The sequence below is a fragment of the Ixodes scapularis genome, unplaced genomic scaffold (assembly GCF_016920785.2).
Source record: "Ixodes scapularis isolate PalLabHiFi unplaced genomic scaffold, ASM1692078v2 PGA_scaffold6__148_contigs__length_123643588, whole genome shotgun sequence".
In the NCBI taxonomy this organism is placed as follows: domain Eukaryota; kingdom Metazoa; phylum Arthropoda; class Arachnida; order Ixodida; family Ixodidae; genus Ixodes; species Ixodes scapularis.
This window is the reverse complement of record NW_024609881.1, coordinates 107,967,486-107,980,938: the sequence shown is the minus strand read 5'-3', so window position 1 is coordinate 107,980,938 and position 13,453 is coordinate 107,967,486. Positions and strand designations below refer to the sequence as shown.

Here is a 13,453-nt window from a genome sequence, read left to right as displayed (position 1 = left end):
GCCCCCCTTTCATCACCTGACCCCATTCTCTGCGGGTCGGTATGCGCGAGAGAGCGTAATCACGTGGAAAATGTGTGGCTGGCCCAACGAGCACGTAGCTTCCACAGCACTGTCAGCTTCGGGGTGAACTGGGTGGGAAAAGCAACTAGTCGGAATTTTGAGCGACGGGCTAGTCTTCTAGGGGACAATGGCTGTGTCCGGCTACACAAGCCAGATTCCGAGCAAGAGGGGACTCCCCCCTTTCCGACTTCTTGAACTGTTTGGTACAATGCGCGATTTATGAGTTGAGGAGGAAAGCTAAACAGAAAAAAGTTGAAAAAGCGTTTCATGACTCCTTTAAAATCGTCATGTTTAAATTTCTAAGCTCGCCCGCGCACTGACCGTAATTTCGTTTGGGGTAAAGATATTTGTCACCTAGAATTTAAAACTGGACCTTCCATAGATAGAATGACTGGATTCCCGACTGGACGTTTCATACTTAGGTGTAACTTTATGTCTATTTTGCACATTGGGAGAAGCTAAATCAATTAGGCCCTTTCTTTAAAAATTAATATACAAAACAATGTGTATTTGAAACTCGTCCACAACAGAGCTTTCTGAAGGCTCACGCGGTGGTCCGGAGTTTTATGGGCAGAGGGGGAAGGGCGTTCCGCCACTCCTACTTCATTTCGGAGTTTCCGAGGGGGTCGGTGGCCGAGTGGGCTGAAGCGCACACCCAGCTCGACGCGCGTGGAGCGAAAGCTCGCGCTGCAGAACCCAGGGATCCTGGGCTCGAGCCCCACCCCTGCCCGTTTCGATCTGGATGAGCATCGTACCGGCGTGCGGTCGTGTATCACTACTGCGTGGTGCACGTTAAAGACCCCAGGCTAGCGACCGTACTGCACAAGCTAAATTGCTCATCTACAGCGTGTGACTCGTCGCAACTTTAATGGCAGACCAACTACACGCTGTATAAATATCCCCACAACCCCAATTATTATGGAGTTTCCGATAACACTACACGATACTCCGCCGGCATCGCACCGTTATCAGAGGTATCAGAACGATCTCCTAAAACTCAGATTCGTTGTCTCCAACCGATCCGAATAATCACATGGTCTGCTTTTGAAGAAGAGGGTCTTTCAAACATCGACCAACCAGGTCGATAGAAAGTTGAGTTTTACACTAGCCAGGTGGCGCAAACTGCCGCCCGATTAAACTGGCTCAGTAATTCACGATATTCACCTAGTCGTCGTTTACAAAAATGGCGAACAAGTGCGACCAACTGGCTCAGGGCCGCTCAGCCGTGCAATCAACTTGAGCAGTGAGCTTGACTGAAGCGGCAAGTCTTATTAGCTAAAAATCGGAGAACACTCAGAATGGCGCAGTCGACCGTCCTCGAGGAAGACATCTATGTGCAATCCCAAGATATGCACTACGCGGAGGAGCTACCGGCGCAGGGGACCAACTATGTACGGCGGCTCCTCAAAGACCGCGTGGGCGGCCAGCATCCCGAGCTTCTCGCCCGCTACACGGCCGTGCTCCAGAAACGACTTCTCCGTCGCAAGAAGAGATCGCGCAACGCCAAGAAACGCAAGCTCCTCACGTCGCGAGAGAAGCGACAACTTGGGCTCATGCACGGCCCCGATCCGCCGCCATCTTACGACACCTTCCTTGCCGTCCACCGAATGTGGCGCGAGTACGCGGAGTCTCTCGGCGGCGCCCAGGAACGCTTGCTCAAGGCAGAGTATACGGGATGTCATCTCACGGTAGCGGCGTCTCGGTGTCCGTCTTACGTGGGTGTTAGGGGCATTGTGATCCAAGAAACCAAGAACGTGTTCAGACTGCTCACAGCCGAGGGACGCGTGCGGACCGTGCCCAAAGCGCACAGTCAGTTTGCCTTCGAGCTCGCCGGCAAGCTCCACCGCATCTACGGCAGCCACTTCAGAGTGCACAGCTTCGAGCGCGTTAAGGCCAAGTTCAAGACCAAGGGTGTCGTGGGCCTCTAGACAAGTCGGGGGAACATTTCGCGTACAACATGTACGGCCACCTCACCTGAACGCGCTTCCAAGCGTCTCGATTAGCAGGTGTTGCGCGCATGCGATGACGATGGATGCTATCAGCCACAGGAGCCAATCCAGAGCGGAGCGCAAGTTTGTCTGCTTGTTTTGCAGGGGTTTTGGTGATGTTTGAACGCCGAGCTCCCATTGGCTCTGTTGGAAGAATTGTGGGTGGCCCTTAAAACAAGCGCTGCCTTGATCTCTACCCACTACCCTTCAATCAGAACTTGGCGTCGTTCTGACGTCACCGTAACCCCTGCAAAAGAAGCAGACGACTTGCTCTCCGCATACCGTGCGAGTATTACGTGATATGCTCACAGCGCTGGATTGGCTCGGATGGGCTTGCAACGTCCACTGTCGTCAACTTTGCAGAAACTACCGACTGTATGCAGTGCAGCGATGGGGTGGGAAGAGGCGACTCGATGCAAATAAAGAATGTCGCAGAACTGCGAGATTGTGCTGTCATTGACACAAAGGTGCTACGTAATAGTAGACACCTTGCCACTCTTTTGAATGGAAAAGCAACCATAAAACGAATTCTCACAGAAGCAGCAGCACCGTTCTGCCCGCTTCACGTCACATTTGCTATTCGAGCGTTTCGGTCACATTTGGCCGACGCGCTCGCAAAGGCGTCTTTTGACCCAACGTGACGAATGAGACCAAGAGGCGTTGCCACAGACAGAATATTTTTATCACAAAAATACTGCTGTATAAAATGGAGCCGACGTGCCGTTCCGCACTGCCCAGTGGCATCGCACCTTGCGGGGAAAGTGCACGAGGCATCCTTCACATCTTGCGAGGCATTTGCACGAGGTGTCGCATCATTTGCGGGCCTTCTTTATATCGTCCATGTACCTGTCCGGACGGAACGAATTCTAGGAAGCCGCACCGACGCCGCGTTTCTCTAATAGACGCCGTCTCGTAGGCTCGTAACCGTCGCGACTAGCACATCGAAAACAACTTTGGGCAAACTCTGCCTCTAAATTAGAAACAAACGCGGCCCCTACTTGGATATCGAACAAAAACAAGTACCAGTCTCCACTGCGCCATTGTTTGTTTCAACGTGGCAGACTGCAAAGGCTGCAGCACTAGCGGGCCATTCAGAGCACCTAAGCCGGGCACGTGAAAACACGCCACCGGAGTACTGCTCCCCCCTCGAGAACTATCCCGCGCTTTGCTTTGTTGCTCCGACTGGCTCGTGAGTGCCGTAGGATATACTGAAATGGAGTACGGCGGCTGCTCTAAGGTACACAAGGCCGGAGCAAATTCGGAGGTGTGCCTATCACATTGCGCCCTCTATCATCCATTCCTATCTACACTGGCAAGGCTATGGCAGACCTCGAAGTGACACTGCGCCTGGGACACTTCCTCCAGCGAGAGTCGCGCAAAAGTGAGCGTCCCCCATGGTGGGGGAAGACAACGGAGAATTTCATCAATAAGTTTCTGCTGCAAAGAAATCGAGCCGGCGGTTAGTGCAAGTGCCGACGAACCGGCCACTGCAGAATACTTTTGAGAGCGCTGTACAATTGATTCTCGATCCCCCAGCAAAAAAAAAAGCTCGGTCTGGTCGACAAACGTTGCGTCGCAAAAGCGGCGCTGCCAAGTGCGGAGGGGCGAATGACGGAAACGCCCGCAAATCACTGGCAAAGCGCGTGTATACATTGGAATAGCTGCAAGCATGGAATGAGCTGGCACTTCTTCAATGTGGTAAAAAAAATTACCCCCCCCCCCCCCCCCCCCCCAATACAGCATTGTGTTGGGATAAAATAAACCAGTGTAAAAGAAACTAAAAGTTCGTTGCAGGTTAAAAAAAGCGGGAGAAGCCTTCCCACAAGGCTCTCTGCTCGCTACCAACTGGAGCTTTCCTACTCTTCACTTGCCCTCTCCAGCATTCGCTCAACAAAAGTGGAAAGGGTAGAGGGCGTTTTGGGGGAGGAGCTTTTTTCGCTATTGTTTACCTGCAATGGACTGTATAAAGGCTTAAAAAAAAAAGAGACGGCAGACTCGCGTCTGCTACACTTCGCAAGGGCGGAAGCATCGCCGATGCGGACAAACTTTTGGAGCTCGTCCACCCGTAAAACGAGACGGAGAATAAATAGAAGAATTCCTCGGACTGGAAGACGTCCGTCGATGCCGCGGACGGGACGATGTCTCTCTCCCTCAAGGGTTGGTGTGGCCGGGACTCGAGGGGTGCGTAGCGCGTCACTTGGAAAGCACCAGCTTGTCCTTGAAGATCCTGCGCAGGGACTTGCGCTTGTCCTCGTCCTCCATCTTGGACTCCTTGGACTTCTTGGCCTTCTTGACCTTCTTGGGCTTCTTGGGGGCTTCGGGGCTGGCCATCTTCTCTTTCATCTCGCCTGCACGGGAAAGACGTTTACTCAGAACTCGCTCGGAGCGACATCCTCCGCAAAACGCACGAAGCCTACGTTACTGCGTCGCTTCGGTTGTAGAAGTTGCCATAGATGCTGTACATTCAAGGGCATTGTACAGTATCTACGTATTCAAATTTTTAAAATTAGTGGTACCAAGAGAAGGCTCCCACTTTAGTTTGTTAAAAATATATAACTATGTTATATATTTTATATATAACATATATAAAATATACCACCACTCAGTTCAATCTGTCCGCCGCACGATTTATGACCTTGTGACTGTTCCAGGCTTTGCAAGTATTTTTAGATCTCTGGTGGCTTGAACTATTTAGTAAGCTCACGATAATTCAAACTCGTATATTTAATACTTCTGGTCCATTCAAATGAGTTTCAAAATTTTGGTTGTCCCGCTATGTTTTAAATGTATTTATAAGCCGCTTAATTCGAACAGCATTTTCGTGAAATTCAGCGGTCTCCAAACCCCGCCTTTAAAAGTCTTCCAATCGGCCTGCGGCCCGCTTCGAGCCCACCCGCAGCTACCAACACAAATATATGCATGCCTAGAAAGATGGCGCCGCGACTCGCACTAAATGTGCAAAAGAAGGTACCACAAAGAACTAGAGAAACTGCATCGAAATGGGGTTTTCTTGCAAGCAGCACCATTCCTAGTCCCCCAGGTTCATGCCTGCGTAACTACATTAAAATTCCTTTGCATTCCCACGTACATCGTGCTTACTGTCCTTTGTCACAACTATTGCACGTTGTCGGCATTAGGTTTCTCGTTTTTATTAGCCTTTTGCTCTGCGCAAAGGTGCCAAACTTCCCCCGCGCTTTGATTTAAGCCCGGTGAGTTTCAAAATGAAAATCAAATTGAAGTAGCATATGTATTAATTCACCTTTCCAATCACCGGTGCACTGCAAAGAAGCAACAACCGCGGAGCTCACTTCCATGGGTGTGGCTTCTCTGCAGCGCACCGGTGCTCAACAAGGCTAACAGTTTAGAGTAGACAACTTTTTTGATGAATGAACAAACTTAATTTCGTTTTGAGGTGTCATGTGCTGTCTAAACAGTCCACGATAAACAAGATTTTTGAGTGATGAATTAACTTATCTCGTAGATTTCACCAATGTTTCATATGTGGCATATGTGTCTCCAATTACCATATTTTCCGGTGTATAAGACGCATCGTTGTATAAGACAAACCCCCCCCCCCCGTATAAGACGCACCTATATTCACACACTTGCCGCGAAGAAACTTCATAATGTGTGGTTGCGCAAATGTCGTGAAACGCGGCTTCCAAGACTCGCGCAGCCTCCGTGACTTGAAAACTCGCAAAGCGACGTGTCTTCTTTTTTTCTTTTCGTTTTCTTGACTTTTTTTGTTATGGAACTCTAGTTTTGGGAGGCTATAAGACGCACCACCGAAAATTTTGGAAAAAAACGTGTCTTATACACCGGAAAATACAGTAGTAGGCCTGTGTAGACGAAATCATCAAATATCTGCTATCTGTATCCATTCATTAAGCAAATCATAATTTTGTCTTGCACCATATTTAAATGAATTTCTGATAATTCAACCTTGTTATAATTCAAACAAAATCTGTGCCTTCTTGGGGTTTGAAGTAATGAGAGTCTACTGTACTTATTGCTCAAATACAGGGTGTTTCAAGGAATGCTGGCCAAATTGCTTTTGTGAAAAGTATGCACTGCAAAGATAAAAGCTTGATGCCCTATTGGTTTCTGCCAAAGTGCCTACTTAGGAAAATTAATAATGTTCGATATAATTAATTTTTAATTAGTAAATTTAAAGGCATGATATAATTAGATTCTTTTTGAACAGAACCAAAACCACTAAATTGGCATAGTTTACAATTATATAAAGCACACGCAACATTTTAAAGGGCCATGAAAAAAAAAACACTCAATTTGGATGCATTTTAATTTCCCAGCAAAACGCATGTCCACGCTGGTGGTCCTGCTCCACCGTTGACAAAGCGCACAACTAATGTGCGCTGCCACGCATTCTTCACATGACGGAGGTGAATCCAAGATTCAAAGCTTCTTGCAATGTCCTTCAAGTAGCACATTGTTTAATTTCACCGGACCATGTCACAATCCCCAAACTCCTATGAAAGAGGCGAGGCGCGCTTTAGTCGACTTGCCCGTCATACTGGGCGAAGTATAAACTCTATTTTCGTTTTCCGGAGATGTTTGATGGCGGAGAGAACAACTCACTTTGCCTTTGCGCCATCTGTTCCTGGATACTCCAGTCCTCTTGCATGACCCTGCGCAGAGAGAGAGAGAGAAGAAAGTGAGGCCAGAGGCGGAAATGGCGGGGGAGGCAGGCTTACCTGCGCCGGTCCATTTCCTGGCTGTCAACGATCTCGTTACGCTGTTCCACCACTTCCAGGAGGCGCTGCAGGAGCTCCTCCTCCCGACTGGCGTCCTCCTCGCACTTCTGGTTCACTGCGCACGGGATTGGCCAATGGCCGTGCAGTGAGCACACATGCCCTGTCTCCACAGGTTAGTGCCATACCCATTGACAAAAGAAGTGAAGAGAGCAGTTTCGTTAGGAGTCTTAAAGGGGCAATGCACACCCAAAATGCATTTTAACTCCCTGGTTACGATAGGTACGTGACATGCAGCCCTCTTCAGTATAACCCAGGAAAACCACACGTCAAACATTACGATGCAGTTCTATCTAAATGTTTCTGAAACAGTCCGGCAAATTTTGCAACTCGCCAAGTTGCCGAAATCGGCTGACTCGAGCGGACGAATTGAGGCGCAACCAACAGCGCAGTCAAGGCTTCGGCATGGGCGTAGTCGACATTGAGCTATACGTCATCACCATTGACCTTTTTAGCTTAATTTCACTCCTCCGGGAAAGCGTAGCGGGTGACGTCAGCAATGTTTCCTCTCGGCACGCCTGCGCGTGCTTCTCGGGAGCCGTCCGGCTGCCCCACCGCAGTCCCACCGTTACTGCCATCCCCCGCGTTGCAACCGCCGTCGTCGTCTCACCATTTGTAATTATTGTCTTTCAGAGTTTCGTCCACACTACGGACACTACGTGCGCAGACTTATTCCGCAGTTGTTCAGACGTCGTCGAATGTCGTAGACACCAAAACGTGGTAAAGAGTGCGGTGCAGACGACACTTGCGCCTGGCACACGCTCGCTCCAACCCTGCCCGTCGTTGCGTAGAGGATTACGTGACATCTCGTGTCACGTGATAGCCACATTCTTGACAACTTGAGGCCAATGTTGCCGGACGGAGTCAAAGTTTTGGTTTCGATTTCTGCTAGTGTTTAAAATTAGATTTAAAAATATGTATCCCATTTTCCGCGAAGCAAATGACGTAGTGTCTTTTACTAGGGCTTTTTAATGTGAAATCACTCATTATCCCGAAATCTTCGGAATTAAGCAAAGTTGCCCTTCTCGTCCAGAGCAATTTCATGCGCCCATGCAAGCCGGCTCAGGAATGACTTCTGGATTGAGGCTAACATCACAGTGACATCAAAACAGAAGTTGTTTTTGAGAGCCTCCCATAGGCTGGAGGAAGTGAAGAGGAGAGGTACGCCCACTGCGTACCTCTCCTCCATATTTCTGTGCTCTGCATTCTACATCCAGAGAAAACATGTAAGAAAGAAAAAAATGAAGGATGGAACATACACTGCATCCACGGCTCCTTTTAAAATCGACACCTAAATATTTCAATATTTATGAAAATATGTGCCCTAGCCAGGTACTATAAAAAGTCTGTTGCAATTGTAGTGTACCTTGAAGCACTGTGGTAGCATGGTGGTTGCACCGGAGACTTGGACGCGGCAGGCGTAAGCTACCGCCCCGCGGGGCCCTACCAAAGGTTCCATTAGACTCGGGGAAAAGTTTCAGCTCGATCAGAAACAAAAAGGGACAATGGCTGCCCCATAACATGCGCCACCGCGCCACAGGATGCCCCTAGCCCGTTAATGTCACCCGCCGTTCTGCCTGGAGACCGCCATCGTTAGTAACTTACAGGGTTTGGTCATGATGCAGCGTATCTGGTACTCCAGCTCCACCTGCTCCTCTTCCAGACGCTGGGATCGCTTTCTGAAACGGCCGTCATACACGGGGGCTGTTACAGACCGCCCTTAGAGCAAAGCTGTCCCAGGCACTTACATGTACATGAGTTCCGCCTGGCGCCTGAACAGGGCATTCTTCTCGTTGACCAGCTCAAACAGATGCATGATCATCTCTTCCTCCTCCAGCGAGGGCTCAGAGTCTGCAATTCACAGAGGCATCAACGGTCCCCGCTGGCCATCTTAGAGCCCACACACGGGACCCCTATAGACCAACACGCTGCCTGTGTGTAGCAACAACCTGGAGCAGTCACCACTCTTCCTTTCCTTTGAGTGCGTAGATAAAAAGATAAAATAGTTTACCGGTTAAAACTAGAGAATAAAACTGGTTTAGGGGTAAAAACCGGTGGACACGACCAGGGCCGTAACCAGGGGGGGGGATAGGGGGTTCTGACCCCCCCCGAAATTTTTTTCTGGGTACGGCCCTGGTCGGTGCACTTGCAGCCAGCCGATTTTAATCTCCACCTCTGCGCACGCGCAGTGGCACCGGTCGGCTACCGGGTACCAAACCGGGACCGGTTCTTCGGTTTGCTATAACTCTCCATTATATGCCACCGATGCACATGATTCATAGGCGAAAATAAGACAAAATGGCCGCCGTTGTCCTCGAAAACCCCCCCCGAAATTTTTTTCTGGGTACGGCCCTGGACACGACTCATTTGCTCAATCGGTTAGCCGGGTAAAACTGACACAGAAAAGACTGGTTTACGAAATCGGATAAAACTGGTTTACCGAGCAAAATGGATGGATAGAACCGGTCCACAAAACTGGATCAAACTGGTGATCAAGTTAAAACTGGTTCAGCACAGAATGTGCCTCACTGCCTGTCCCATTGGACAAACTTGGTAGCGAGAGTAGATGATGCCAAAAGTGGATTTCTGCAGATTTCACAAGGCCTTACCTGACAGGCTCGACATACTGTTCACACTTTTACGTCGGGCGCCGCTGGCTCACGGTCGGGGTCAGTGGGCACAAAGCGCTTCAGCAAAAACCGGCGCAGTTATGCGAGCGCGTGTTACAGCGAGCAATCCACCACCTTGCAGTTAGACTAACCTCCAAGTTGCGCAAGATGACCTCCTTAGGAGTGCAGTTTAAGGGGCTCGTTCGATTTACCTGCACCAGCCTACGCCATTGCAGAAAAGTGTAGCACGGTGCAGAAGAGCGCAGGGTAGCGTACTTCGGTTATGTGCTTTAAGGAGGGCTGCACTCGTAAATCGAATGCAACAGTGTGCGCAAAGTGCAGCTGATGTCGGTGAATCGAACGAGCCTAAAGTAGTCATGCCTGAAGAGCACCATTTTCCCGGAGTCGCTGGATACTGCTAAAGTATGCCACGCTTCTGTTTATTCTAGCACAGCATTGTTCACATTAAGTGCCACACAATTCATCTAGTTTGAGCCAGCAGTGTTTTTGAGCATTATGCCAGCTACTCGTAGGTAATCTGTTAGTCCATTTAGCATTTATATTTGACTCGAGGTGACAAGGTTTCACCCCCTGCACCTCGCAAATCTATCCTTCCGTTCACATGTGGCCATACCAATGCAAGTTTGGCTAGCCAAGCCACAAAGCCTTGTGCACAAGAACCATTCATTCATAGATTACCATAAAAAAACAAATTCTAGTCTATGTTTCATTGCTTCGCATTTTTGCTGTCAACTTTGTGCACTCGACGGGCATCTTGGTAACTTTTAATGAAACTTTGTGCTAATGTTTTTGTTGGTTCAACACCTCCTGGATGACGAGGCCACAGTGCCCTGGATTTCCAACGTTTGCTGCCAGAGGTCATCAGCAGTCTTAGTTACATTTTCAGAACATTTAACCGCAACATGTTACTTTTTCTAAATGTAACTTCTAATTGTAGTTCCATTTATCTGATGCAACGTCGAGAGTAACAACATTACTTTTGTTGTTACTTTTCAGGGTACTTTGTAGACTCTAACCAATATCTTCAATGTGCCCGACGTTTCGAAGCCGGCGCGGCTCCTTGATCACGGGCGACTGTATGTGGGCCCAGAGGTAGCAATCTGTCATTGTTTTCTTCTTCTCTCTCTCTCAGCATTGTTTTCTTCTGTTTTTGAGTGTGGCACATCTTAGCCCGTGGATATAGCTGCTTGGCAGTGTTCCGGTGGATCGGTTCAGATTGTGGTTAGCCTTTGGGCCCACATACAGTCACCCGTGATCAAGGAACCGAGCCGGCTTCGAAACGTCGGGAACATTGAAGATATTGGTTAGAGTCTACAAAGTGCCCTGTCTTATTACTTCACCTAAACAGGCGGAGTTTGGTCGAAATGTCAACGAGTACAATTAGTCATCTCTTGCCCTCATGAAATGATGTGTTCCAACAATTTCAGTGTCACCTTCACCTTTGTGCCAACTTGCATCATCTTTACTTGTAGTGAATGCTAATGCATCGCTCATGTCCAGTCTATGTGCCATGCTGGAATCCGATCAGCGACATAGAAAATCCGGCACCGTGGCCTTGTCCTCTAAGAGGTATATGCTGGCTCCATCCATGAGTGGCGAGTGCGGACTGAGGGGTGCGGGCACCCTGGGTGTATCCAGCGACCGAACCCAGAGATCCGAGCAGTGAGCGCGGTGTAAGGTACTCTTTAGGCGAGGACACACAGCGCTGCAAAGGCATAGACGCGACTGACCAGATAAAGTCCTGTCGGAGCGCGTGCCCAAGTAACCTATGCCGACAGCGTCTCCGCCGGCCAGGCGGCGCAATGGAGGAGAAACAAGCAAAAACTTAAAAAAGTGTCTTGTGGCCATGGCACTTGGGCGCCCGCGCTTTCGGCACGTCTGCTCCAACCTTGACGGACGCTGGCTCGAACACTGTGCCAGAGACCTCTCCATTCCGATGCGTTCATAAAATTTTCTTCGCCACCGTTGAGGCACGAAACTAGGGTCAAGGACGAAGCTGTGTCTAAGCAACACGCATAGCGCAAGTGCCAAGTTCTACACAACGTGGCAGACCCAGAAAAAACTTAAAAAGGAGCACGTCTCCCATCAAGAAGCGTGGGAAACCGGGCCCGTGACATGCTACCACTAAGGGCTGGTTCACACTGCCCCGTTTCCTTACGTTACGAAAACTTACGTACATGTCATCGGGACATCTGTGCTTCATGTTGAGCGTGGCAACTACTTCAAGGAGATAACCTGGCATTTGAAACACAAATGTTCCGGTGACTTATACGTTACGTCACTTAAGAAAACGTGGCTGTCTGAACCAGCCTTTAGCCGCTTATCGAAGGGTCATCGGGCGGCGCCGGTTGCAACCAAGACGAGGAGAGGACTTTATCTGGCAGCTGCGACGTGCGCAGTGTCCACGCCTATGTACCTCGCACCGCGACGGTAAGCAAGCAAAGCGGCGTCCCCACACCTGCGGCTCCTTCTCCGGCGTCCGGGTACTTGCCGTTCCGGTCCCGGATGTTCACTTCGATTTCCCGGCCCTGCCGCTCCAGCTCTTCCTGCTTTTGGGCAATTTCCTGCATCTCGGCCTGGATCTCCCTCAGAGGGATGCGCTTGATCTGCACACCAGAGCAACAATGCTTTTGCCAAGCTGTATAACTGACATTGATTCTTTGTTACTAGTGTCTAATGTGAGCATGAAGGCCCGTTCACACACTTGCGTTTGCTTACAACTGAGCTCCTGCGATCTCCTACGACATAAGAACACACTGGAATGCTGGCGCCATCTATAGTGTCACCCTGGAACTGCACTTCGCTAGCCAGAAGAGATTCTAAAAGGTTTTAAGGCACATGGCCGTAGGCAGTCGCAAGTGTCTGAACCAGCCAGAGATAGCTCGTCGTTGCCTTATCCCTGTTTGTGCTGCCTTCACATAAAATCGGCAAAGCCAAGCCCAGGAGGCAACAATGCCTTCGCTACTTCTGCTTTTCACCTCGGGCGCATCTAAGTATGTCAACACTTTGTCATTATCGTTGTGACCCAAACATAGCATCCGTGAAAGATAGCTTATTGCCTAGTCTGTTTACTGCGCAAGCTCTCTCGGTTACGTGTTTAACGAGCTATATTTTTGCTTCTTCGCCCTACATCCTGTTGGGGTGGTAGGTAATAATGGTGCTTACACAGCTAGAATTACGTGTAGCTGCGGAAGCGTCGTCATTACCTCCCGGATAGGATGGCCACTCGCTCTACAACAAGATTTAAAACGGCGGTACAACGATTTCTGCGAAGGGTTTCACCTGCCTTAACACCCCAACGGATGCCCCACCCCCGAAAGGGGCACGATTTGCTATTTTTTAAAAAAACACAGTCAAGATGGCCGACTTGAACCGATTGCAAGACCCTGGCCAAGGGTGACCTTGGCATAAATGGCGTTACTTATCCATAACGGGAGTAAGCGAACACTACTGACTGGGAAGGACAGTTGTCCCTTCCTGCAGTCGCAAGTTTTGCAGGTCATAAAATCTAAAACTAGCTCCTTTTTTTTTTTTTACTTTTTCTTATTGCACACTGAAAGTTAGCCCACTGCTTTTTTTTCACCCGATTTGCTTTCGGTTTTAGGTGAACTATCTCTCGGGATGTCACGGTAAACTTGTCAACCGTGACTTGCGAGTCGTCTTACTTGCGACACGATTCATTTGTCGTACAGGGCACCATAACAAAGATACTCTATGGTACTTCAAAAAAAATTGTCAACCCTCGATTCTATGCACACTGCGTTTTAGAGCGCAGCTCTTAGGGGCCTGTTAACGGCTTGAGCGGCGTCGCCGTCGCCGTCGGCGTCGGCGTAATTGCGCAGTGCATTATGGGTACATTTCCCCGCTAAATTTAGCGGAAAATTTTCCCCGCTAAATTTAGCGGATAAATTTTACCGCTAAATTTAGCGGAAAAATTTCCCCGCTAAATCTAGTGGGAAAATTTCCCCGCTAAATCTAGCGGAAAAAGTTTACCCGCTAAATC

At 49.2% G+C, this 13,453-nt stretch overlaps 2 protein-coding genes across 2 annotated transcripts in view; one reads left to right on the top strand and one right to left on the bottom strand.

Moving 5' to 3' along the window:
- The first annotated feature begins 1,190 nt into the window (after positions 1-1,190).
- On the top strand, positions 1,191-2,485 carry LOC8050871 (ribonuclease P protein subunit p29). Its single transcript, XM_002434510.5, has one exon. The coding sequence runs from the start codon at positions 1,359-1,361 to the stop codon at positions 1,986-1,988; it is 630 nt and encodes a 209-aa protein (XP_002434555.4). The 5' UTR covers positions 1,191-1,358; the 3' UTR covers positions 1,989-2,485.
- A 227-nt stretch (positions 2,486-2,712) lies between these two features.
- LOC8050873 (MICAL-like protein 1) overlaps positions 2,713-13,453 on the bottom strand; it is a 31,884-nt gene continuing 21,143 nt past the window's right edge. The window contains exons 5-10 of the mRNA XM_042294666.1: positions 11,909-12,056; positions 8,569-8,671; positions 8,426-8,499; positions 6,764-6,878; positions 6,648-6,697; positions 2,713-4,396 (exon numbers count right to left, since the gene is read on the bottom strand). Coding sequence (XP_042150600.1) covers positions 4,242-4,396; positions 6,648-6,697; positions 6,764-6,878; positions 8,426-8,499; positions 8,569-8,671; positions 11,909-12,056 — 645 coding nt within the window. The 3' untranslated portion in view covers positions 2,713-4,241. The remainder of the gene's footprint in view (positions 4,397-6,647; positions 6,698-6,763; positions 6,879-8,425; positions 8,500-8,568; positions 8,672-11,908; positions 12,057-13,453) is intronic.

Coding starts and splice junctions, on each gene's coding strand:
- LOC8050871 (XM_002434510.5), top strand. CDS start 1,359: ATGGCGCAGTCGACCGTCCTCGAGGAAGACATCTATGTGCAATCCCAA.